Source organism: Sphaerodactylus townsendi, linkage group LG06 (genome assembly GCF_021028975.2).
Source record: "Sphaerodactylus townsendi isolate TG3544 linkage group LG06, MPM_Stown_v2.3, whole genome shotgun sequence".
Lineage (NCBI taxonomy): Eukaryota > Metazoa > Chordata > Lepidosauria > Squamata > Sphaerodactylidae > Sphaerodactylus > Sphaerodactylus townsendi.
The window spans coordinates 14,908,763-14,936,358 of NC_059430.1; the positions used below are offsets into that span (position 1 = coordinate 14,908,763).

The 27,596-nt window shown below is 46.1% G+C and overlaps 1 protein-coding gene across 18 annotated transcripts in view; it reads right to left on the minus strand.

Moving 5' to 3' along the window:
• The window catches only part of CELF2 (CUGBP Elav-like family member 2), a 482,791-nt gene that overhangs the window by 59,030 nt on the left and 396,165 nt on the right, over positions 1-27,596 (minus strand). For 12 of the 18 annotated variants that reach the window (XM_048499610.1, XM_048499608.1, XM_048499609.1 and 9 more), the window contains 3 exons: positions 20,485-20,564; positions 10,030-10,188; positions 3,562-3,625 (listed from right to left, as the gene is read on the minus strand). In XM_048499610.1, the coding sequence (XP_048355567.1) occupies positions 3,562-3,625; positions 10,030-10,188; positions 20,485-20,564 (303 nt within the window). Of the gene's footprint in view, positions 1-3,561; positions 3,626-3,742; positions 3,827-10,029; positions 10,189-20,484; positions 20,565-27,596 lie in introns of all 18 variants that reach the window. The other 6 variants (XM_048499600.1, XM_048499601.1, XM_048499598.1 and 3 more) reach the window with 1 other exon arrangement.

Here is a 27,596-nt window from a genome sequence, read left to right on the forward strand (position 1 = left end):
CATCAATATAAGGAGTTAGCCTATTTAGGATTGCATTAATGTTGGAGCTTGGGAAACCTTATAAAAATATAGAGAGAGGTGGGTATGAGTGTGTTAGAATACAGATTTAAGATGATATAGAACTAGGTTAGCTGTCTTACAAGGAGATTAACCTAATTTTTATCCCAAGCCATTCAAATGCCAACTCAAATGAGCGTGTATTTAATGACTTCCAGAAGTTCTCATTTCAGCGAGTCTCTTGGCAAAGAAAACTCCAAAGGTGGAAAATGGTCCAGCTGAATGGCCTCAAAGCATAGTTTCATTCACAGAAGGACATTCACAAGAAGCTGTTTCTAGCTGTCTAGGAGAGACTATATAGGGATGGTGGGATATAGGGTGGATACAATCTGAAGGGCTTCCGTAGCTCTGACAATGCAGAAAAGGATTCCGTTGGGTTACACAGAGAGACCGTTCCATGCATTTTTGCCTCCGTATCTGTTTGAAGCGATATCCGCAGCAGAGCTAACCATAGCGGAATGATTACCCTTTAAACCTCAAAGCCCGTTTCAAAAAGTGCCAACTGTGAAAATGTTGTTCATCATATTAAAATATATTTTCGTTGAGGGCGGAGGGAAAACCCGGCGCTAGATTATAAGCATCGCATAATGGGAACCACGAGCGCTTGCCAACGGATCTGAGCCAGAGAAAATAACTCAGAGATATTGTCATCTGCGGGCCAATTTATATTGTCAGACAGCGGGTTTCACATTAGTCTCCGATGCCGGGGCAATAAAGGCATATTGTAAGGATGAAGCGCACAATGCCTACGGGGAGAAGCTCATCTCTTTTTCATAGGCGTATTTCGAGATCCATTCAAGAGCGAGGCATTAATAAAAAAGAAAGAAACAGAGAGAAAGAGGGAGAGTCGAGGGGAAGAATAAGAAGAATAAGAGAACACAGATGACGTCCGGATATCTTAATCCCGTTCTGTTTTACCGGGCTAGAGGGAGGCACCACCAATTTGCCCATTTAGTCAGAAAGCAATTAAAAATACACTAACAACACACACAATTTGACGGCGACAACAGCGGGGAAGGGGAGGCGCCGTTCTTGCACGAGCCACGAACATTTCAAACGAGGGGGAAGTCGGGGGGGGGAGCGAACAAGCTTTTAACACTTTTGAATGGCAGGCATACGGGCATCTGTTCTCCGATTTGCCGCCTTCTCTAGCATCATGTTAAGTTAGGGTACCAGCACGGTGGGTCACCCAGCAGGAATGACCTTTTATTAATCACCCTACATCGCTCACTACTGGCACACAGCTCATTACAGAGCGGCCGTCCAACTTACTGCCTTTCAAAGGCACTTTATACTTTCTCTTTCTTCTCGGCTACTTTCTTGTGCTTTTTGGCCCTCCCCAACCCCCGGACAAAAAAAGAATTATAGACTTTAATGTAAAATCCTCTGCCTTATAGCATTGCAGGCTAAGTTTGCGCTGAAGTTCCCCCCCCCTTTTTTCTTTTAAAGTCACTTCGTTAATTTCCCACGACTATAAAAAAAAAAGAGACCCATCAGCTTGGATAAAAAAGGTACGGCCTGTAATCTTAGGTTTTGTCAAGGACGTCACGATGCTTTTAATAACTCCTACTTATTATGAAAATAAGTCAAGGTTGTCATTAATTTGATTGCTTGGAACTGGAGGAAATTTCTTGCTCGAGATCAGAAATGGTCTCTTGCTGTTGGTCTCCTGCGACGTCTTAAGGAACAACTCTGAGAACGTACAGTTCTGAAGCTCTTAAGAAAAACAGTTAACAGGTACAATCGGCAAAGAGTCTAAAGCAAGGAAAATTAAGGACCCTTTCACATATTCCATTCTGTTTTTAGGTAGTGACATAAGACATTTCAAGGGTACACCTGAAAATCTTCAGAATGAACACAACAAACTTGTAAATTGTAGAGGCACAACTTTGTTCAAACTTTCCAGATGAGCTTAAAGGACGCTTGAAACAAAGCATCCTGGGATATGGGATCCTGAATAGTTTTCTGTTCTGAATCACAGGGCTGTGTCAATTCGGACCTGGATGATGGGGTGGGGTGCAGGTAAACCCATTCACTGTTTTCCAGACCTAATCAGCTCTGCCAAAGAAATACGGTTGGATCCAGATGAAAAGTGCAATCCTAAGAAAGCATTCCTTGGAGCAACCCCCCACTGAACAGAGCAGACTCTCAACCCCACCCAAAGGGCTGAGCACCCACCACGCAGCAGATCTTGGGGCATGGGCGGACAGTAAATTAAATAGGAGCAGCTGGTGTGATGCAGCAACAAAAAAAGCTAATGTGATCCTGGGGTGTATCGACAGAGTCACAACATCCAAATCTCAAGGTGTCGTATTCCTGCTGTACACTGCATTGGTCAGGTCTCACCTGGAGTAATATGTACAGTTCCGAAGGCCTCACTTTAAAAAGGATGTTGACAGAAAGGGGGGAGTCCAGAGGATGATCAGGGGCCTGGAGACCAAGCTTGATTAGGAAAGGCTGAGGGGTTTGGGAATGTTTAGAGTGGAGAAGAGGAGATGGGGGTGGGGAGGACGACATAATTGCTGTATTTAAGTGTTTGAAGGACTGTCACTAAGAGGAGGGCAGGGAGCTGTCCATATTGGCAGCGGAGGACAGAACTTGCAATAATGGGTTTAAATTACAGGCAGGAAGGTTCTGACTGGATACTAGGACACAAACAAACAAACGATTACAATAATAATAAGAAGAGTTTGTATTTATATCCCCCCTTTCTCTCCTGTAGGAGACTCGAAGGGGCTGACAATCTTCTTGCCCTTCCCCCCTCACAACAAACACCCTGTGAGGTAGGTGGGGCTGAGAGAGCTCAGAAGAACTGTGACTAGCCCAAGGTCACCCAGCTGGAATGTGTTGGAGTGCACAGGCTAATTGAATTTTCCAGATAAGCCTCCACAGCTCAGGCGGCAGAGCGGGAAATCAAACCCGGTTCCTCCAGATCAGAATGCACCTTCCCTTAACCTCCTACGCCACTGCTGCTCCTGTAAGAGTTGTTCCGTAGTGGAATCAGCTACCTAGAAGGGGGTGAACTTCTCTTCACTGGCAGACTTCCTGTAGCGGCCGGACAAACACTTGTCTGCGATGCTCTAGGCCTGTGGTGGCGAACCTTTGGCACTCCAGATGTTATGGACTACAATTCCCAGCAGCCCCTGCTAGCATGGCCAATTGGCCGTGCTGGCGGGGGCTGATGGGAACTGTAGTCCATAACATCTGGAGTGCCAAAGGTTCGCCACCACTGCGTCTAGGCTGATCCTGCACTGAGCAGGGAGTTGGGCTAGATGGCTTGTCTAGCCCCTTCCAACTCTATGATTCTATGATTCAGACACCTTCTTCAGTTAAAGGGCAGAGGGCTGAAAACGCCTCACAGCAGACTGAGAGTCTCTCCCCACACCGTATTGTCAAAGGTTTACACGGCCGGAATCAACTGGTTGTTGTGGGTTTTCTGGCCTGGGTGGCCGTGGTCTCCCCACACCCTTCCAAGTGGACGAGCCTCACAAAATCACGACTCACCAGCCATTTGTTGAATGCCGCTGAAGGCACCCAAGTTACTGGAGGAGGTGGCTTGCTGCAGAAGCTGCGAAATTAACAAACAAGAACAACAGCATTAATGAGGTTAATCACGCCCCAAGTTAAGATTAAAGCAAAATTATCTGAATCAAATTAAATTTGGGATACTTATAGTTTCCTTTACATTTATACAGTCTCTTGCTTCTGCCTGGTGTTGGAATGAAGGTCCCCAGAGCCGAGGCTGTAAATCCATATTAATGTCTAATCTCTATTAAGAAACACACAGACACTGGGGAAACTCAATAACATTGCTGCTTTAAAACAATTAATCAATTTACTCTTTTTAACAGCCAGGTGTTAAATCTATTTCAGCCCAACGTAGCGTGACTAATCATCGCCCTCCGCAGTTCTAACGGTTACCATAACTCATCTCCGTCAATCACAGCCCATTTTCCACCTCCCCGTTTAAAACACACAGCCTCGTTTCTCTGGCACGGCTTGAGGCCGTGCGTTCACACAAGAGCCCGAGTTCACGTTACCACAAAATTAGGAGGGGGAGGCCGAATTAAAGGGCAGGAGGGCCCGGTCACATTCTCATCCCCGAGTGGCTGCCCTCACCCAGGCATACTGAAGCAAATGGGCTGAGTTCACACAAGCACATGGTCGTGGTGTAACAGTGGCTAGCGTAGACCAAGCGGGCACACACCTTATGGCTGATGGGAACTCCTGAGGAACCTTAGGTGTGTGCTTGCTTGGTCTGTGCTAGCCACTGTTACAAGTGGTGGCAGAGGTGGGATACGAACAACACTAAATTCAGTATCCTGAGGAACGTTAGGTGTGTGCTTGCTTGGTCTGTGCTAGCCACTGTTACAAGTGGTGGCAGCGGTGGGATACGAACAACACTAAATTCAGTACCCTTATTCATCAAAATAAGAAATATTTTTTAAGTTTTGTGAGAGAATCGTGTGGATTTTTTTTCACACACATTACTTGCATGGATGAACAGGTCAACACAAGTACAAGAAAGAATTTTCCCCAAGCAGCGCAAAAGCAAAGAACATTACCCACTGTCGGTCATCAGGAGATTGACACATGTCTGCCTACCCCCACCTGATGACTGCAAACAACATCCAATGTTTATCTGCATGTGTAAATATGCCAAGTGGAATGTTCACAATAACAGAAAGCACTGCCTGTCGAGTGAAAACAGGTCAAGCATTCTGCTTATTCACACATGCGTGACGCTGCAACGCCAAAGTGATAAACCTGCATGTCTGAATGGACCCAGAGAAAATATTTGTGGGGAAATTTTGCTTGCAATACTTTTTTTTCCAAATGGAGACCAATCACACATACTGCTTCCGGCCTTCAAGCAAGACTTGCGCATGTGTGAACCAGCCCCCAGTGAGTCATATGAAGAATGAAGCATTCACGTGATTTATCGACCTTCCAGACATTTCATCTTGTCTGACAGTTCTACTCTGTGCCGAACAATTTACTAAGGGTTGTAAAATCCCACACAACTGGGACTATTGTACTTCTCTTATGAGATGTATAAAGTCATGGAAGGGCTAGCTGGGAACCATTTTATATCGGACCAGTATTTCACAGTGGCTTCCCAGGTTCACGAAGCTCTTCATGGGGAAACTGCCTCCTCGACCAATTAAAACATTCATCCCTCTAAAACAGTGTTTCCCAACCTTTTCAACGTCACGGTACCCTTGATCTCGCTCTTCATATTTCAGGGTGCCCTTGAAGTTCATTTAATTTTTTTGCATTTTTTTAGGGTTTTCCTGTTTTTGGCCTTAGGTGGGGGGAGCGGCAAGCAGGGGGAGGGGAGGGAAAGGAGCATTGACGACCACGTTGTTTGTCTGCCTAAATTCGACACGGATTGGGGGGATTTAAAGGGAGAGCAATCCACACCAAATTTAGGCAAATAAAACAATGCTGTTTTTCAATGTTTGAAGGGAGCCCATGAGGCTTCCAACCCCACCCCACCCTCACTTCAAAATCCATTTGATTCTGGTGGAGGGGTCAGCGGTAGCATTGTCATGGTACCCCTGGGACGTGCTCATGGTACCCCAGGGTACTACGGAACCCTGGTTGGGAATCACTGCTCTAAAAGATACTGCCAAACCATTTTTCTGCTGCAGCTACACCTGACTATAAAAGCATAAGGGGCCATCTTCTGTGTTCCAAACAGTGCCTAGACATGTAACTCAAGGGTACCCAATTAACCTAATTTGGAATCGATTCAGGATGGACAAAAAGAGATATTTCTTTACTCAACAAGTCATTACACTGTAGAATTCATTGCCAAGGGGGGATAGTGATGGCCGTGAGCATATATGATTTTAAGAGGACGTTAGAAAGATTAGTATAGAGCTCTATCCTTGGCAGCTAACTAAATCTTCATATTCAGAGGCAGCAAAGCTCTGAAAGCTGACGTTGGAAAGCTGCATTAGAGAAGACCTTGGTCTCTATGCGCTGTCTGATAGACCTCCAGGGCGACTGGTTGGCTTCTGTGTGAATTATTATTATTCCTATTTATTTGATCGACAGGCTGACCTTCTCCATCAATGGGCCCAGGGCAGCTTGTGACAATCACGTTGTGCAATAACAAAATGAATACCCTATCAATATGGCCGCACCCTAACCAATTGGTTAAAACCTAATCAGAAAGGAATAACGGAAAATGAAGAAAAAAATGAACAATAACCTACAAGAAGGGGAGGGGGAAATAAAGGAAAATAAGGGACAGGGAAAGGGAGGCTAATTAAGTTGGAAGCCGTTGCTGCCCTCAGCCATAGGCCTGGTGGGACGGCTCTGTCCCAGGGGCCCTATGGAATTGAAGCAGATCATTTGGCAGAGGTCGATTCCGCACAGCAAATGTATCACAGGTTGCGGTCATTATAAAGGAACCCGTTTTCCTTTTTCCCGCTCACATGCATGCCATGCAAGCAGTGATTGGTGCCCCTGGAAACAATCCTGGTTGCTTTCGCGCCTTTGCATAAAAACGCTTCTTAAAAAAACCAAAATTCTTGCAACACGTGCATTTCTATGCAGGCCGGCAGCAACAAGTCCCCGCAGCCATGCGGATCATCCCACAAAACGATTGGCTGTACCTGCATAGCTGCGCATGTGTAACTTCAGGGGCCTCCTTGCAATGGCTGGAGGATTCTCCCTGACCATGGGTGGCACGGTAGAAGGGGTTTTTTTTTTTAGCAATTTTCAAAAATCCCAGGTTGAGAGAAATAAAATGGAGCAGACTCGTTTTGGGAATGGGACCTATGCAAAGTCCCCCCCCCCCCAACAGTTTATATAGCATCCTACACCTGTTACATTTTGCCCTGTTTAGAATCAACCAGAGTATTCCCCAGAGCCTTTTCATCTCTGGCCCCTAGTTGAGGAGAGTGGGACGTTTTTCGAGCCAGGGACCTGCAGTAAGTTCGTATTTGCAGAGCCGTCTTGGGGTGCGGGTGTATTGAAACAGGATCTTGGACTAGATCAGTGGTGGTGAACCTTTGGCACTCCAGATGTTATGGACTACAATTCCCATCAACCCCTGCCAGCATCGCCAATTGACCATGCTGGCAGGGGCTGGTGGGAATTGTAGTCCATAACATCTGGAGTGCCAAAGGTTCACCACCACGGGACTAGATGGACCACCGGTCTCATCTAGAAGGACACATCTTATGTTCTTATGGCGAGAGGAGAGGACCATAAAGGAATCAAACACAAGATCAATCTCCTTCTGAAATAACTGCCCTTTAACGGGGATCCCAACTGGACTCCAGGTCTGCTCTGTATGTTGACTGTATCCCCACCTTTGCGCTTCTGTTTAAGAGCAAGTTTCTAGTCCTGAAGGCAGAGAAATGACTGCCTGGTGAAAGCTGAGAAGCCAGATTTGCAAAAGCAGAGTACGTTATTATATCAAAGAAGGAATCTCAATGCAAAAATCCAGTACCCTAAGGTTTACTGTATTGTACTTTACTGTATTTTATTTTAATGTATTTAATGTATTTTATTAATGTATTTTATTTTAATCTTGAATGTAAGGCACTCTGAGACCTATGGGGGAGAGCGACATATAAGTTTGATGAGACAAATAAATAAATAAAAACATGCATATTTTATAAAGGCTGCTTATCTGGGACACAGAACGTTGTTTATTTCATAGCGTGTGTGTGTGTGTGTGTGTGTGTGTGTTTTCCCTTTAAAGCACAAAGTATGCGAAGCCTTAGATCTATAGCAGAGCGCTTGATCTAATCCTGTCTGCCGCAGTCTGTATCAAAGTCAACCCTGACCTTTCTTACACCAGCTTTTCTTTTGACAGACATCCAGTTGGATAGTCAAGAGAAAAACACGGTGTACAAAGAAATCCTCCGTTCGTGCACAATCATTAGTTTATGTATTATGGTGTTTACATATTCATGCATTTGTCATTCGTTATGCTATTTATCCCTATATCGCCCTGCTAGGCCCCTCCGCTCCTCGGAGGCGGACCTTCTGGTGATTCCTGGCCCCAAAGTGGTCCAGCTGGCTTCCACAAGGGCCAGGGCTTTTACGGCCCTGGCCCCTACCTGGTGGAACAGGCTCCCAGGTGAGATCAGGGCCCTGCGGGCCTGTAAAACGGACCTGTTCCGCCAGGCATTTGGCCAGCCGGGATAACACCACACTTCTGTGACAAATATCTGGCCTCCGTGGGTGCAAGAATGGGGAGGGGGAAACAATTTTAATCGCCATCTGAATTTTTATAATTTATATATGGTTTTAACTGGGATGAATGTGGAATGGATTTTAACTGTTTTTATATAATTGATGGACACCGCCCTGAGCCCTTTGAGGAAGGGCGGTATAGAAGTTTAATAAAATAATAATATAATAATAATAATAATGTCATACCTCAAATGTTAAAAGTAGAGCCCATTTTATTTAAAGGGGATACTTTGGGAGGGGGCACTGAATACATTCAAATAATTAAGAGTTCAGAGGTGTGTTTGAATGTATTTAAATTATTTTATTTATATTTGTATTTAAATTATTTGAATACCACCACTGTCCCTATGCGTATACTGAATGTATTGGAACATGCTGCCACAGGAGGTGGTGATGGCCACTAACCTGGATCGCTTTAAAAGGGGCTTGGACAGATTTATGAAGGAAAAGACCAATCTTGATCCTCCTTGATCTGAAATTGCAAATGCCTTCGCAGACCAGGTGCTCGGGAGCAGCAGCAGCAGCAGCAGAAGGCCATTGCTTTCACCTCCTGCATGTGAGCTCCCAAAGGCACCTGGTGGGCCACGGCGAGTAGCAGAGTCCTGGACTGGATGGACTCCGGTCCGATCCAGCAGGCTCTTTCTTATGTTCTTATGTATTACGAAAAGAACGTAAGCCAATTTTTCTTCAACATTTCCCCCCCCCCCAATGCATTTTACATGTTCTTTTCGAAGTCCCCCCAAAAATCTATCAGTTCCTGATAAAATTAACTCACTTTAAAAATGTTCTGGTTTGAATATAAGACAGGTTTAAATCAAGAGCAGGTCCCTCACAATTTAAACTGCAGGTTTTCATGCCAGGTTTAATCTTGTGTTATACTGAACTGACCACAAGAGGGAGAAAAACTTGTGCAGAAGCGAAACCCTCCCCGCAAAAGAAACAGGAACTCAGAAGTGAGGAAAATGCAAACGCAGAAAAGCCTCTAGTTTCTGCAAGCTATACATAGTAGCTGTCTACTTACAATTTTGTGAAATGCGTCATTTCCCCCAAAATCCGCCTCCTTCCCAGTCCTTGCTCCAATACAGTGCTATGTTGGACTAACTATAGAAGACGGTGCAAGATCCACAAACAAAGGTCCCTTCCGCACATGCAGAAAAGCGTACTTTTAATTCACTTTCACAATGGTTTGCAAGTGGGTTTTGCTATTCCGCACAGTAAAATCCAGCTGCAAAGTGCATTGAAAGTGGATTGAAAGTGCATTATTCTGCATGTGTGGAAGGGGCCAAAGATTTCCAGTGTGTCTTCAATAAACAGTTGCCATCAGGGGTTCCCAGTTCAGCTCTGTACTGTGTTCCAGAACAGAGGAACTAAAACATTTCTCCTGCTTCGTCTTCCAGATTTTCAGTGCCCCCCCCCCCCCATACCATCACCAGGGGAAACATACAGGTAGGTTTAGGGGATTTTTTGAGAGTGGGAGAAGAAATGACTACTGGTTAGTCCCACAACTGCTTAGTCCCATAGTCCTGATTCAAATAATGCTCACCCCTCACAGCTGATCTGTGGCAAAGCAAAGGACTGGAAACCTTTCCCGAATCATCTAGCATGTCTTCCAGTTAATCCCCCCCAAAGCATCTGTAACTCGGCGTCATCAATTTACACGACAATTTAACGAACCGCTAGCCTTAAACTGCTAAGACAAATATCGCGGCGTGCTTCGAAAGTACTCCGTAATCAAATCTGATGATTACTTACAGCCAGGTACTGTGGCGTCAGTCCTCCAAGGCCTGTGAGATTCCCCCAGGTGGCAGTGTTGAGTTGTTGCATCTGTTGCGCCAACTGCTGTTGTAAACGTCTCTGCTCCTTGTCCTTTTGGGTATCAGCAAATTTCACGACTATTGGTGAAGAACAGCCCTGTGATTGGACAGATGGGGGGGAGGTAATCACTCTAGCAACACATTTGCATGAGTCTCGTCCAGAGGAATTTCTCCCCTTCCAGCCGCTGGAAATTGTCCTATTATAATTGACTCATGTAAAGGTGCGTTTTGATATTGCAGAAAAGTGGGGGGTTGGGGGGCGGGGCTACAGTGTAAACATCTTGTGTTATTCCATCCTACCTTCAATTTTAACATCTTTTACAGTGCGAGTTACACACTTCTATATCCACTGAAGTCAATGGGCTTAGAAGGGCATAAGTCTGCTCAGGATAGCACTGACAACATCCTTTCCGCATATAAAATAAAGCAGGGTTTTTGAAAGTATTATTTTATGATTTTTATGTTTTTATGATTTTTGTTAGTTTTTAATAATGGCAGGACACTGGAAAGGCAGGAAACCCAAGCTGCGCAACGCTCCAAAATGTCTCCTTTCTTTTCACATTAATTTCCAAGCCCCACTACTCTTCCTGGGACATTACTGATTCCAAGCAAGACTATTTAGCAAGTGATTGTTCAAGCAAAATATGGGCTATGGAGAACTTCTATGGATACGACTGAAACAAATGGGAGCTATACAAGCACAGTTTCCGTACTTTACTCTGGATACTAGACGCACACCTTTCAATCTCAAGGTGCACCAGCAAAGAAGACATCTTTGGTCCTCTCTGTACTCATCTGTGCCCCTTCCCCATCCATATCTGCTTTGGGGGTTAAGCCCCAGGTGTGTCCCACTGAAAGTGATGGAGGAGGGGCAGGTCTGTGGAAAGAAAAAGTGGGAGGAGACGCAACGGTCTTCTCCCCTACTACACTGGAAGTTGCAAAAGTATGAGTCTGGTGCTTGGGATAAGAAGTCACACAACTGTATGCCTAACATTAAGATTTACCTGATTGTAAAGGCATGGAGGCTATACCTATAGCAGTGGTGGCGAACCTATGGCACAGGTGCCAGAGGTGGCACTCGGAGCCCTCTCTGTGGGCACACGCAAACAGAGTGCCTCCCCCCCACACCTAGGCTGGCTTGGGCCACTGGGCTCGATTATTAGCATCAAATCTAAGACCTAGTTTTGGGGAAGCAGTGGAGGTAACCCTGTTAAGCGCTGTTAAACCCCACTGATTTTCATGCCAAGAACTAAAGCGCGATCCTTTACCTGGGAGTAAGCTCGGTTGCTGGCAATGGGGCTTGCTTCTGAGTAAACCCTCCTAGGGTCGTGATTCACCCATTGGAAGAGTTGCTCAGTTGCTTCAAAGCCAAGCCACTGACTACCACCAAGCTTCCTCCCGAGTAACAAACGCCTCTGAACCGACAGTTTTTTTCTAAACTAAAACCTCAGTATTCAGGTTAAATTGTGGTGTTGGCACTTTGCAATAAATAAGTGGGTTTGGGGTTGCAGTTTAGGCACTCGGTCTCGAAAAGGTTCGCCATCACTGACCTATAGTCTTTTGGGGCTCCAATCTAAACACACAGAGCCTCTGAAAATGAAGGTAGCAAGTACATATAGTTTCCACAGAGCAGGACCTAAAGTATGGCTGATGTCCTCTGGATCAAGGCCTTTATGTAACTTGCTCCTCAGAAGTGATTGGAATTTATTTATTTGTTTATTGGGTTTATTGACATAACAACACTTTCCAATTTAGGCCCAAGTTGTAAAATAAAAACAAAAAACCCCCAAAAACATACACCCAAGATGGTGAGTGCTGTATTTTACAATAAATAGTCCTATCCTAACCTTACTAAAACTGCACTGAGGGGAGAAAGAAGGGGTTAGAGAAGAGGGAGGCCTCTTAGGTGGTACCCCCGTAGTGGCCTCAACCATATGCCTGATGGAACAGCTCTGTCTTACAGGCCTTGAGGACCTGCACCATAAGAACATAAGAACTAGCCTGCTGGATCAGACCAGGGAGTCTGATAGTGTCTACAAAAGGCTAGAGGGCAAAACACATAAATCCCAGGTTAGGGACAGAGACAGAGTACACGAGAGACACGATCAGACAGAGGGCCTGGGTCTCATTAGAAAGAGTGTTCCACCAGGTGAGGGCCAGGGCCAAGAAAGCCATGGCCCTGGTTGAGGCCAGCAGGTCTCTTTTGGACCAGGGACCACCAGCAAGTTGTTGTTCACTGAACGTCATGGCCATTGGGGGACATATTGAGAGAAGCAGTCTGGCGGATATGATGGTCCCAGATCATTTAAGGCTTGAAAGGTGAGCACCAAAACCTTGAATCTGATTCGATACTCCACTCAAAGCCGATGCAGCTGGTAAAGCAGCGGTTGTGTAAGTGCTCACCACGGGGTCCCTGTGAGTACCCGAGCTGCTGCATGTTGCACGAGCTGGAGTTTTTGAAGCAGACCCAAGGGTAGCACTGCGTAAATCACAGTCTAGTCTGGAGGTGACCACTGCATAGATCACTGTATCGAGGTCTGACTGAAACAAACAGGGCGCCAATAACCTTGCCTGGTGAAGACAAGAAGCCTGGCCAGCCCCGCGAGTGATTTAAGCATCTGTGGATAAAGAAGTGTCAAGTATCACCCTGAGACTGTTGACGGCCGGCGCAGGTGCTAGTTGTGTGCCATCACTGTGTGCCGACCTTGCCACAGGGCCTCTGTCTTAAATTGACTTTGGTTCTGTTTTAACCATTTTCCCACAGCATCCAGACGGCATCCCAAACTAGGGTGGTTTCTGGATGACCATCCATCAACAGAAGTAGCTGTTGGGTGTTATCAGCATACTGATAGCACCCAAGTCTGAAACTCTGGATTAACCTGGAACAAGGCGCATAGAGATGTTAAGCAATATTGGAGAGAGAATCACCCCTTGTGGGACCCCACACACCAACAAATGGTATGCTGGAGATCTCTCTCCAATTGCTCCCCTCTGTCCCTGGAGCGCACAGCTTCTGTAAGGCTGTCTCATGAATCCCAGCATGGGTGAGGCGGTGGACCAAGATGTCATGATTGACCAAACTGAACACTGCCATCAAATCTAACAATACTACAGCACCAATCTGCCTTAGTCTAGGGCTGTTTCCGCATGGCCCAGTGGGGGTTGGGTTAGCATACATGATGCCGACCCAACCCCCCAGGGACCGTTTGCACGAATGGTCCCAGAAACTACCGGGACGACGGCGCCACGCTGCGCCGTCACCCGATCGACGTACCTTCTCTGCGACCGTCCGGCGCATTGCCGAGGCCAGGGGACATGCCCCCCCTGCCCTGCACGACCGCTCCAGAGTCGCAGGACGGGGGAGCATGTTCCCAGGCCTAGGCAATGCACCGGACGGTCGCAGAGAAGGTAGGTCGATGGGGAAAGGGGGGAGGGATGGCGCCTTCCAGCCGCCGTTTTCCAAAAACCTCGCTGGGGAAGCGAGGTGGGAAAACGGCGGCTTCGCGTTGTGCGAACAACTCCCTGAGGACCTAACCCCTGTGCGAACAGCTCCCTGAGGACAGCGTTTTTGCCTTTCCCAGAACGCTGTATTCGGCCTGTGCGGAAAGGGCCTAGGTGTCTCTGGAGACTGCCCGTGAGGGCAGCCATCTCCATCTCCATCCTATGGCCATCATGGAAACAGGACTAAAATGGACCCAGGATAGATGCATCCTCCAGAAAGGTCTGGAGTTGCTCCACCACCACTGTCTCCACTACCTTGCCCAGAAAACATAAATGTGATACAGGGCAGTAGTTGGCAGGATCTGAAGGATCCAGAGATGACTACTTTAAGAGCGGTCTCACCACTGCCTCTTTCAATTCCTCAGGAAAAGTCCTTGAAGTTATGGACAAGTTAGCCCCCAGGGGATGGGGCGGTTTATAAATCGAAACAATAAATAAATAAATAAATAAATAAATAAAATTTCCTGTATTTCTATGCACTGTTCCATTCTGAAGCACCGTGCCATTTTCAGTCATTTCTAATCTAGGTGATTCAAGATAATCTGATGGTATAGGGATGTCTTGGAAGAGAGGAATCCATATGTGAATTCAAGGAATTGGACAAACTTTGTTTTGGCACCCTTCTTTCTGTCTCTGCATACGGATAGTCTGGAGACCTTTCCAAAATTGCATTCAAGGCTCTCCAACTGCACATCCCAGGAGTGAATACTACTCACAGTCCTCCTGATATGCACAGATGGTTGGCTCCTGGTAGATGCAACTGTAACATCAGAAAAGGGCTTATAAATGGGAAGAATCAAAACCATAACTGGTTTTCTTCTGCTAGAAAATTAGTGGCAAGATGGCCACTTCTACGAAGACTTGTCCATCAATATTTAATCCCATTCCCAGATCCATTTTAACACTGAGGCTACATTCAGATATCAAGATAACCCAAAGGCAATTTGATCAGTTATTCATGATGACTGAATGCAGACAGACCGACAAGCAGGCCTGTCACAATAGTGGTATTTCAAAGCACAGTTTGCAGCTGGTTACCAACCATTTGTGGTTTGTTGTGACATCCAAATCCCCAAACTGCAGTTTGTGGCGTAGCACCGTCCCACCTATTTAAGTCAACTTGCTAAGGAGATGGCAGGATACAGATCATGTTCTGCTCAGTCAGTTAAGACAAACCAAGGTTTATGTGCAAACCAGGGTTTGCTACCTATGGTGTCATCCTAAACAGAGTTACACCCTTCCAAATCCTTTGAAAACAATGTTGCTGAGAAGAGAGCAAGTCTGCACAGGATTACAATGCACGTTTGTTAAAAAAACACATTAAGTTTACGCAAACGATGACTTCAGACATTGAAATAAATCATGGTTTGCTTTAAGTGAACAGTTCCCCCCCCCAGCAATTTTGTAGTGTAATCTTTTGCAGACTTCTCTCACCCATTGACTTCAATGGATTTGACCTCTGAGCCCAGTGATAAGATTGTGGCTAAGAATATCTTAAAACTGAAATTATTCTCCTTTTTCTTTAGGGACTGCATCAGATTTGGATGGGGTTTGACTGTGATCCCTTTTACAACTTTACGGCTGCAAGCCTAAGCACTTCTACTGGCGAGTAATGCCCAAGGCTCTCCGTGGGTTTTTCTTTCAAGTAAGCTTGCTTAGCTACGGGCTCATTCAATTCTTTTCACCACAGACACGAAGACACTCATTCACAAATCGATGCAAACTTTTCTCTAAAGGGTCATCAGACATTATACGATCAAAACTTATGAAATAAACTGAAATAAGGATCTGTCTTGCATGTGGCCGATGATCAGAATGCTGGTTTTCCAACAATCATGTTTAGAAATGGATGGGGGGGGGGGGGGGGCCAGTGAATTCTACACTGCAACACCGATTGGTTTTGATGGCTCTTTCTTTCTCTAGAGCTTGGGATGGTTTAATGAAGTGGGGGGTGGGGAAGAGGTCTTTCCTTTGGGGAGGGCAAGTAAAAATCAGACAAAGATGCTTATAAATAAGGTATCGTTCTGTGGAATTGCCTCCTACACATAATTTGAAATTTTAACTCAATAAAAAAGAGAGAGAGGTTCTTATTATGGTCTTTAGGGAAAAAAAATCAAGAGAGGCTAGAATGGTAGACCTGGCAACGTGAGCGATGGGGATCCAGTTCCACATAGTAATTCAGAGAACTAAAAAAACTATGCGGCACGTTCCCAGCGCACACATGAAACTCTTAAAATACCTCTCAAAACGGAGCAGAAATAAATTTCAAGGACAGGAAAATGAGATAGTGGTTCCAATTCACGGCCTTGCCACCGTGAGCTCCGTTGACAGCCGATATTGTATTTATGAATGCTTAACTGGCAGTAAATTGTATAAACAATATTGTAGCACTTTATGAATCTATAATTCTTGCAGGGGATTTTTTTTTGTGCTTCTGTCTGTTTCATATTTCATCAGTGCTGCAATTTCAAGCAAACAAAACATCGTGAAGATTGAAATCGCGTAGACCAAAGTGGCTTCATATGAGACCAGAACTGACAATTTTTGTAACTAATTTGTTCCCCGTTTTCTATACATAAATAAAATTAGCGTCTCCATCGAATCCAGTGTTTGTGCATAACCTCATACATATATACAAATGAGGTTCAAATATGATATGATCACAACGTACTAAAATATAGATATGAAGCTAGAAATGTAAATAGCACTATGAAACGGGGGGGGGGGGGGAACGGGACATTTGCTTTCCCCCCATCATTTTGGATTGGGATTTTCACATTGAAAATGAGTCTTAGAAGAGAAGAAGAAGAGTTTGGATTTATAGCCCCCCTTTCTCTCCTGTAAGGAGACTCAAAGGGGCTTACAGTCTCTTTTCCCTTCCCCCCCCCACAACAAACACCCTGTGAGGTGGGTGGGGCTGAGAGAGCTTGGAAAAGCTGTGACTAGCCCAAGGTCACCCAGCTGGCATGTGTGGGAGTACACAAGCTAATCTGGTTCACCTGATAAGCCCGCATAGCTCAAGTGGCAGAGCAGGGAATCAAACCGAGTTCCCCAGATTAGAGTGCACTTGCTCCTAACCACTACGCCACTGCTGCTCCAGACTCTGATTAAGAAGTGAAGCTAAGGAAATTGGAGAGGGCGAAAACAGTATCGCCGTTTCGATTGAAACCTGATTACATAGTACATAATCTGTAGCTGAAAAAGTGTTTCCTTTACATTACACTTAAAATCAAAGGACTCAGGGGCATTATGGCTTCTGGCCGAGTCTCCAGATTTCATATTAGCTACTGAAAATCACTTCATTACCATAACAACATTGACACAGAACCAATAAGGAGGAAACATAAGAGTGAATTGACCTAAATCAATATACTCTCCTTCCCCTACTGTGTTTGCTATGTTAAAATGACAGGCATGTTCCTATTTCATTTCAACATCTCTCATTAATTTTTTTCTCTCTCACCGCTGAACTTTTTATTCCTGTACTAATGCTACTTTTCAAAGTAATAATTATTCTTGAAAGATTCATGCCTATATCTGAAACAACTAAGAAAGCAACTACAGACACTTGAGTATGACCTTCAAAAAAAAAAATCTTCAGCCATAGATCAGATCTACACGAATAAACTTATGAGTACAACTGTACTAGCTTTTCCACTGGTCCAGGAGGGAGGAGGGTTATTCTGGTGGTCTTGAGACCTGTAGCAGTCTGAATAGCCCCAATTGGCTTGAGTTTGCCAGAGCTTGGAAACTAAGGGTCCTTCCGCACGTGCAGAATAATGCACTTTCAAACTGCTTTTAATGCTCTTTGAAGCTGTGCGGAATAGCAAAATCCACTTGCAAACAGTTGTGAAAGTGGTTTGAAAATGCATTATTTTGCGTGTGCGGAAGGGGCCTAAGCAAGGTTGGCTGTGGTTAGTACACAGGTGGGTGAACACCAAGGAAAACCAGGACTGAAGTGCAGGTGAAGGTAATGGTAAACCACCTCTGCTCATCACCTGCATTGAAAACCCTATGAGGAGCACCCTAAGTTGACTGTAGCTTGATGGCCCTGAATTATTACCTGTGAGACCTAAGTGAACAAAAAGCCACACAGACATGAGATGCATTCAGCAGAGATCTGGGAGAGTGGAAAAGCTGGCAGGATTCGACCCCGTCTCTCTTTGGAAAGGCACACGAGAACCAATCTTGGGCCTACGTCCACCGATTTGGTTATGGACAGGTTCTCCCAAGGGTTGATGGAAATCGGGGAACTTAACTGCCAGGTACGGTTGCCAGCTCTGGAGATTTGGGGGATGGAAGCCTAGGGGAGGGAAGAGTTTGGGGAAGGGAGGGGAAGGATTTCCGTGGGGTATAATGCCACGAAATCCACCTCCCAAAGCGGCCGCTTTCTCCAGGTGAGCTGATCTCTGTCCCCTGAGATTTTCAGCTGATCTCTGTCGCAGGGGACCAACCCTAGCTCAAACGCTGCACAGACACGGAAAGGTGACAGTTCATATTAATCAGGGGTGGCCAACCTGTGGTGCTCCAGATGTTCACATACTACAACTCCCATCAGCCCTTGCCAGCATGGCCAACTGGGCTGACGGAATTGTAGTCCATAACAAAAACATCTGGAGCACCATAGGTTGGCCACGCCGAGACTATACGGTCTACTTGCTCCATTCTGATTTGTTGGTTTTTGCCAGCAAAACATCTGGTCAAATTTCAGCACTGTTCACCATTCACTTCGGGCCTCGTGGTGACTCTGTGTCTCAAATTGACCATTATTCTGCGTGACCATGTATAACACTCCCTGTTTTGAGTTCATGTGCAAAACGTGCAAATGATGTACCGGGGGGGTGGTGTGTGTCCTGGAACGTCAACAGTCTTCCAAACCCCCTTTCTGTTGTAGGCTGGCTGACTGGTTGACTGGTGCAAGCTATGCTGAAAGCTATGTGGCTGGAAAGAACTGATTATTTTAAATAAAGGCACCAGCGACTGCTTTGTACATTTTAGGGGGAAAAGACAGATACCGTATCTGCTCCCCGCCCCCCACTGGAGGTTAAAGCAGGACCAGGTGCCCATTCTGATTAGGGAAGTCAGAGGGCCTTTCCCCACTCTCTACGATCCCCCCCATGCTCTGCGCGCCATCGAAGTCAAAAGGCTGCCGCTTCCAGCGCCAGGGATGCCGCGTGCGGCTGAGGGGGGGGGCGCTGGCTGAACGGGCAGCTGCCGGGTGGCTGCGCCTGTCGCCACCTCGACTTGGGAGTGTAGGGGACCCCTAATTTACTTGAGGAGAAAGAAGCGGGCTTAAGGTAAGTGGGGAAAGGTCCAGTGAGGGGAGAAGGGGTAGCCACTCCTTGCAAGCACAAGGTTCTGGGATCCACAACGCCTCTCCCCACATGGAGCATTTTTAGGTTTACGATTCCAAACACAGAATTCTATGATGTATATGCTGGCCCTAAAATAAGACGGAACTCTTTTTGTAACAAAAATCCATTATATTAGATAAAAGAAAATACCTGGGGATATTAAATACTTTTCTCTTGAAGCAAAACATAAAGCGGGCTTGCTGATATTGAAACGGGCATGGCACGGGCAGAAAAAAAAATAGCAGGTGTGTTTTAGTGACTGCAAAGAGTTTTTGTTTAAAGGTATGTTTTCATCAACGTGTGCATACAAAGGTACATTTAAACAGCAATTGCTTGTGAAGGAAATTGGGGGTTCTTTCTGGGGTACAGTCCCACCTAACAAAGCATTGTCTGAATGCCTAAACAATGGATAGCACTGGAAAGAAAAAAAAACACGGATTATAAAATATCAAAATAATCTCAACTAAAGTCAGGAGCAATTGGAAAGGCAATAGCTTTGCAATGCCAGTATCAATATTTCTGGAGAATACAGAAGACAGTGACATTTGCATGCAGTTTTATCGTCGTAATTTTGTCTTTGCTGGTTACACAAAGCAGTTCAAGGACACAATGGCGGGGGGGGGGGTTAGTACCCAGCATGCTTTGGGAGACGAGAGCATTTCAAAGGGGGAAAATATTATTGAAGAAAGCTGAATGATCCTCGTTTCAAAAGAAAAGAGAATACAGAGAATATCTGTTAAAAAAAAGCAAGAAACACAATATACATCAAAATGCCGCTTTAGAGGAAATAATCAATACACAGATACAGTATACATAATACAATTTCACATGCACTGTCAAATGATTAAATTAGAAGAGCCAGAATAAGACAAAAGTTGACTTGTGGGGCTTTTTTGTGCAAAATTCAGAAAGACCATGACAAAAATCACAGACTGAAATATATATAGATTACCCTTACCAGGGGAGCCAATTTAAATATTGGGGTTCCTGTAAGTATGAACTGAAAGGGGAATGGAAGTCCGCTCTTGCACGAATTGCCTAGCAGTTCATTGTATTCGGACATAATTTGAATTTTTATGGGCTATTCGGCATAATAGACGTTCGTATGCAGAAAACCATCTGCCCTTCTCCACGTCGTCGGGCCAGTTCGAATTTACAACTGGGGCCCCGCCGAGCCCAGATTGTTTTGGAATTGTTAAAAAAAGGATAATCCAACGGATCAAGTGCGTACTTTCCGCCAGATGGCAAAGTGGCATTTCCGCACATTATTTTATTTTCCCGCTGAATGCCACCATATTGCGAAATCACAACAGGGAGATCATCCTCATGTTCGCAGGCAATTAAGGGAAGGAAATGTCACCGAGATGGAGCTGAGAGGATGTCAGAGAGAGAGAGAGAGAGAAAAGGCAAATTGGGCGGAAGTTTTAAAAGTCTGTGATCGTCATGCGTCTGATCATCTCCGGCAGAGCATGGGCCGAAACCATTCCCGATCATTTGCACAAAGGAAACAAAGAAGGGCAGATGATACAGTACTGTACCTCCATGGTCTGAGACTGGTGCATGGCTTTGATTGCATTCTGTGCCATTGCCCTTGTCGAAAACGTGACAAACGCACAGCCTGTGGGAACAAGGGGACAGGGGGCGGGAAAGACAAAAAAAAAACAACAAAGACAAAAGGATTGGACGCTTGTTAAACCAACACAGTCTACGAGAACGGCCACAAGACGACACTGTTCTCTGTAGTACATAAAATTAAATGAGAAAGAAAAAAAGAACGAAAACAAAAACACCACTCCGTATTTTCTCAGCAGTGCTGACTGGCTAAGTTGAGGAGGAAGAGAGAAGGGCCGGGCCGGGAGAAGAAGTTGAGGCCAGGTGAGAAAATCTGGAGGGGGGTTTATTTTTCACCCTGCCTTTGAAGCCGTGACATTTGAAACGGGCCCTTTTTAGACCTGGGGCGGTTTGGGGTTCTTTTCCCCTTTTCAAAGTTGCTCATCTAAGATGTTAACAAGGGATTAATATAAGGTCGCCCTGCCGGATGCGTTAGGCAACGAATGGGTCAACTGACCAAATTAAGCGGTAAGTGTTGGTCAGCGAAATGGTGAAAAACGAAAACGAAAACTAGGGGTGTGCTTTAGATGAAAACTGAAGCGGTCAAGCATTCAACTTCTCACACAGAGCTCCTGCGCACTGAAATCAGGGGTGGTTTTCTCAAGGGCAGACGATGGCCACTGTAAGCCAGGATTTGCTATTTGTCACTGAAGATGTCAGATTGGGGGGGGGGATGGGTACTTTAGGTGAAATATTTTAAAAAAACCCATTTCAGATTTTTATTTAAAATCAAGTTTTATTTAAAATCAAGAAGTCTATATAATTATGCATGGGGTAGAAAATGTTGACAGAGAGAAATTTTTCTCTCTTTCTCACAATACTAGAACCAGGGGGCATTCATTGAACATGCTGGGGGGAAGAATTAGGACTAATAAAAGGAAACACTTCTTCACGCAACGTGTGATTGGTGTTTGGAATATGCTGCCATAGGAGGTGGTGGTCGCTAACCTGGATAGCTTTAAAAAGGGCTTGGACAGATTTAGGGAGGAGAAGTCGATCTCTGGCTACCAATCTTGATCCTCCATGATCTCAGATTGCAAATGCCTTAGCAAACCAGGTGCTCAGGAGCAGCAGCAGCAGAAGGCCATTGCTTTCACCTCCTGCACGTGAGCTCCCAAAGGCACCTGGTGGGCCACTGCGAGTAGCAGAGAGTTGGACTAGATGGACTCTGGTCTGATCCAGCAGGCTAGTTCTTATGTTCTTAAGTTATTAAACCCGAACCTGAAAAATGCACCTGCCTTTGAACTCTGGGAGGCAGCAGATGGTATGGAGCTGAACCTACATGTCCTGCTGCTTCCTATTGCCACGTGGAGTTCGAAGGTCGGCCAGAGCTGACTGCTGAATTCAGTCTGGCCGAGCCCACTGTTCCATTGCCCAGCGTTCAACTGCGTGCCCAGCCCCTGACCTCCGCGTTGAGATCGGGGTCAGGATATGCATCTGAGTGCTAGACCCGACCAGGCTGAGCCCAGTGTTCAGCTGAGCCCAACCCGGCCGGGTCCAGCATTTCAACTGCACATTGAGCCCCCCAACACCATGAGGAGCTTGGGGGCGGGGCCCGTGGTTGCAGGCTGGACCTGGCAGGCCTCGCCCCCGAACTCCACGTGGCGTTTGATGGCAAGGTGTGCAGTTAAAAGGCTGAACTTGGCCAGGCTGAGCTCTGTTGAAAGCTTGGCTCAACCTGGTCGGGTCCACTGTTCAACTACAGATTGCAAGTAAGGGAGGGAGGAAAGTTTCCTTTCTTTTTTTAAAAAAGGAGATGGTCCAAAGCGGTCTGAAAAAATTGGCATTTTTGGTGGGATCTGCTTTTATGGCTCCCGTCTGTTGCTACTTTTTGGGGGGAAGAACCCCCCACCCCACCACCAATACCAACAAGGTATTTTTCAGGGGTTTTCCCCCCATTCATATTTACCAAATGCCTACGCCTGTACCGGATTCAGCCCCCCCTTTTAGCTCTTAACATCTGGGTCCTTCCATCTAATGGGACTTGCTGTTCCCTCCCTCTTGGGGAGGATTTTAAAATTAGGGTTTCTTGGACGCCTCTTATTATCTTACTGCTGTTTTTAAAGGTTTTAACTATATTTATTTGTATCGAGATTTGTGTTGTACACCGCCCAGAGCCCCTTGGGGATGGGGCGGTATAAAAGTTTAAATAATAAATAAATAAATAAATAAATAAGCTCAACATGACTCGGAATGTGTTCGAACATTATGTCGAGTGAACGTTTAGTTCGAATCTTCACCGCTAAGCTGCCGAAGCTTCCTATCGCAGTGGAATTAGAGCTTGTGTACCACCCCTTCCCTGATCCAGTGGGGTCTGACGCACATGCTGCCAACCCTATTGGAGCATAGGAAGAGTGGATGGGAACGTGGTGGAAATGTGGGGGTCGTGTTTGCTCGGTGGCACGTCTTCAACAATGACTCAAAGCCATCGGCAGTCAGTTCTGCAACGAGGGGTGTCATTTTGGCTTTGTCTCCACATTTTAAAAAAATGGTTTTAAAGGATTACCAGTAATGATGGGGAAGGTCCTACCTGTATTCTATCACTCTACTGAGCAAAACTTGAAGACTTCCTATTGGCCTGGGGTGTAACTCTGCCCCTCCAGATGTTAACAGACTATGAATCGTAGTCCATGAACATCTGGAGAGCCAGAGTGGGATGCCCCTGCTATCTTACACTGGAGGAAAAGCAGCTTAGCGGAAGGCTTCCTGGAGGATGGACAGATCCACCCCAATACATACAGGCTGGAGACCTGTATGTATGTACAACTTTGCTCTGAGCTCACAAGCAGCCACATTTGAATAACCTGAAATCAACTGTCCTGATCCAGACTCAAGACCTGCCTAGATGGTTGAGCTGCCTCATTTATTCCAGGGCTCAATTGGAGCAGACTGGCATACAGTAAGGAATGTAAACAGATTTGTTTTCTCCACGTAAACGAACGGGGAAATCAAGGGTCAAGGCAGATGCATCTATGAATTTGCTTGTGACTCGCAATGATTGCTACTCCAGACTCACAATTAGGTTATGTTAAAGTCATCCCAACTGAGGATTAGCTGAATGAGCCTCTCTGACCCTTTTTGTATGCATTAAAGCTCAACCTCGTGTCTTGCACAAGGGACAGTTCTACAATTATCTACGGCTGGTTATAAATAGTCAATTTTATCACCATGACAGAGACCTTTCCCATAGACCACAGGTGTCAAACTCGTGGCCCTCCAGATGTTCATGAACTACAATTCCCAATAGCCCTTGCCAGTATAGCCAATGCTCATGTTGGGAGGGACTGATGGGAATTGTAGTTCATGAACATCTGGAGGGCCGCGAGTTTGACACCTATGCCATAGACTGATAGTTTCCTGTAGGAACCTCAGGGTTCCTGTGGTCAAAGCTACACAGCGATAATGCAGCTTCTCCTCCCTTCTTCCCAGTGATGGGCATTTCCACCCCCATACATGATGTAGGACAGTGGTGGTGAACCTTTGGCACTCCAGATGTTATGGACTACAATAGGAGCAGCAGTGGTGTAGGAGGTTAAGAGCTCATGTATCTAATCTGGAGGAACTGGGTTTGATTCCCAGCTCTGCAGCCTGAGCTGTGGAGGCTTATCTGGGGAATTCAGATTAGCCTGTACACTCCCACACACGCCAGCTGGGTGACCTTGGGCTAGTCACAGCTCTTCTGAGCTCTCTCAGCCCCACCCACCTCACAGGGTGTTTGTTGTGAGGGGGGAAGGGCAAGGAGATTGTAAGCCCCTTTGAGTCTCCTGCAGGAGAGAAAGGGGGGATATAAATAAATAAAAAATCCCATTGGCCATGCTGGCGGGGGCTGATGGGAATTGTAGTCCATAACATCTAGAGTGCCGAAGGTTCGCCACCACAGATGTAGGAGGCTTTTCTTCTGAGGATGGACAAAAATAGGTGACAAATTGATATACTGTTATATTGCTATGCCAATCACTTATTTCTAAAGTAAAAATGGGGCAAGGTGAGCAGAGCAAAGATGGCAACAGGTGAGTCGCCTCATACAGTGCCACCATTTTAGCTTTTCTGAATATGTCGACCTGCTCTAGATTACTGGACCATTTAGTCTACTTCAACAGACAAATTTCTGTGTTGCCCTTGAGATGTGCTTACAAAGGTAGAGTAAGACTTCTACAGTACTGTAACCGATTGTCAAGATCTAATATATTATGTATGGATGTTCTTTTTTTTTTTGGTCTGTCTTGCATGCTGATATGCCCATAAAGGTTGATTTGATTAGTCTACTTGGGATAATTGACCCACTACAGTGGCGTAGAACCAACTGGGTGGGGGAGGGGGGTGACGTCCTGAACGCCGCTGTGGTAGGGGCGTGGCTGGGCTGTGGCGGGGGTGTTCTGGGGCGGGGTGGGGGAGGGCGGCACCGCAGCTGAGGCGTAGGGAACATGCGTGCCCCAGGAGCAGTTCCCCCTTGCTCTGCTCCTCGCCCACTATCTCCACTTATGAGGAAAATGGAATTAACGTAAACAAGGCCAGGAAAATCTTTGCCTTCCTTCCCCCATGGCAACCATCCCAGATGAAATCTTTCCCAAAACACTGGAACAAGCAGGTTTAGGAAAGATAGCAGAAAACAGAAGGAACAGCTAGTGCATGAAAGGACCATGATGCTAAAAGAAATGGATGTGTCCTGTCCGCGCCCCCCACCCCCCGCTTCCTAATGGTGTACGCCAGGAAAATAATGCAAACGTAAGTGACCTGGATAAGAACGCCTATGCTTCCATCCCTGTAATAATTCAGGATACTAGTACCTCGACAGCTAGAAGACCATGATATTCTGTACTTTTGTGAGATGATATTCCTCCTCCATGGCAGCTATAACCCCAAGGGTTTTAGGCTCATAACCTGAGACTTATGGGCTGTAGCCATGAATGAATCAGCAAGATACATAGACCAACTCAGGAGTTGCTGTTTATATTTTCTTTCTTTCTTTCTTTCTTTCTTTCTTTCTTTCTTTCTTTCTTTCTTCCTTTCTTCCTTCCTTCCTTTCTTCCTTCCTTCCTCCTTCCTTCCCTTCCTTCCTGCCTTTCTTCCTTCCTTCCTTCCTTCCTTCCTTCCTTCCTTCCTTCCTTCCTTCCTTCCTTCCTTCCTTCCTTCCTTCTCTCTCTAAATTATCATTTTATTGTTATCATTTCAGTAAGCTGTTTCCTGCCCCAGCGGGGAGAAATGTAGGATATAAATAGCTAAATAAATAAAACAAATACCTTTATCTGTTTAGCAGTGCATGCCGGGGAGGGGTGAAGCCACATTAGAAACTGTGACCCCTGAGGTGCTACCCCTGGCAGCAAAATTGGCATGGGGGCAGGATACAGGAGTACTTCTGCTGGCAAAGGGGAGGTACGTAGTGGCGCAGCACCTGGGCACTGCGGAAACCTCAGTGCCAGGGCTCCTCCAATGAGGGAGCCAGCTCTAGCTCTCGTGGGGGCGTTGCGGGAGTGCTGTCGAGGCTTATGCCATCGGCTGCATAGGGAGTTTTACACAGTGGCCGGGGATTTCCGCCGTTTTTCATGGTTCTGGCGTCACCTGAAACCCCCTTGGAGGTGGTGCCACTGTGATATTGTTTCCTTTCCCCCAACGCATGGATCGCACCGTAACAGTTGCAGACTTCATAGGATTGTTTGGATGGTGGGAGACAATAAGATCTGGCAGTTGACGGAAACCACAACTAGATGCAACTGTGTCATTATGTAGTAGATTGGGGTGCTGTGTGGTTTCCGGGCCGTACGGCCGTGTTCTGGCAGCCTTCTCTCCTGACGTTTGGCCTATCAGATCCTCTGAAGATGCCAGCCACAGATGCAGGCGAAACGACAGGAGAGAATGCTGCTAGAACACGGCCACACAGCCTGGAAACCACACAGCACCCCAGTGATTCCGGCCGTGAAGGCCTTCGACAATATATTTAGTAGATTGTTATTGCAATCCTACCCTTTCTCCAGTAAGCTGAAGGAGTGTCTGGTTTCCCCCTCTCCAGGTAGGTGAGGCTGAGACTGTGTGACTGGCCCCAGGTCCCCCAGCGAGCTTCATGGCACAATTGGACTTTGAGCCTAGGTCCCCTTCCGGACATGCAGAATAATGCACTTTCATAAGAACATAAGAACAAGCCAGCTGGATCAGACCAGAGTCCATCTAGTCCAGCTCTCTGCTACTCGCAGTGGCCCACCAGGTGCCATTTCAACCCACTTTGCAGTAGTGCGGAATGGCAAAATCCACTTCCAAACAATTGTGAAAGTGGATCAAAAGTGCATTATTCTGCATGTGCGGAAGGGGCATTGGTTTCACAGATACTACTACGGCTCTGCAGATACTAGCATGACACCTGGCCCGATAAAACTTTGCTGAGGGGAGAACTGAAATGACTTACCTCGCTTCATGCTGGTTTTCAAAAGAAGTTTGCGGTTTTGGGACTGGGGGAATTTGCCTCGACCCCGTTGGCACCTAACTCTCCTGACACCTGAAATTTCTTCCTCGGTAATTCACTTTCTCTAACGCTTCGCAGCTCCACACTGGGTTCCTCGGGTCTCCAGGGTTCTCGTGACTCGTGAGTTTGTAACTCATTTACGAAGGGCACCCATGGGGTGCTGCTGCTAATGTCACAACACTACATCTGACATGACATGGTTAGACCTCACCTGGAATATTGTGTACAGTTCTGGGCACCGCCGTTCAGGAGGGATATTGAAAGACTGGAGCGGGTCCAGAGGAGGGCAACCAAAATGCTAAAGGGTCTGGAGTCCATGCCCTATGAAGAGAGGCTTAGGGAGCTGGGGATGTTTTCTTATCTGGAGAAGCTGTGAGGTTAAGGTGACATGATAAACTATGTTGGAAATATTTGGAAGGAATGTCATGTTGAAGCGAGGGGAGCAAGCTTGTTTTCTGCTGCCTCAGAGACTAGGGACCGCGGATGGCGAACCTTTTCGAGACCGAGTGCCCAAATTGCCACCCAAACCCCACTTATTTATCGCAAAGTGCCAACATGGCAATTTAACCTGAATACTGAGGTTTT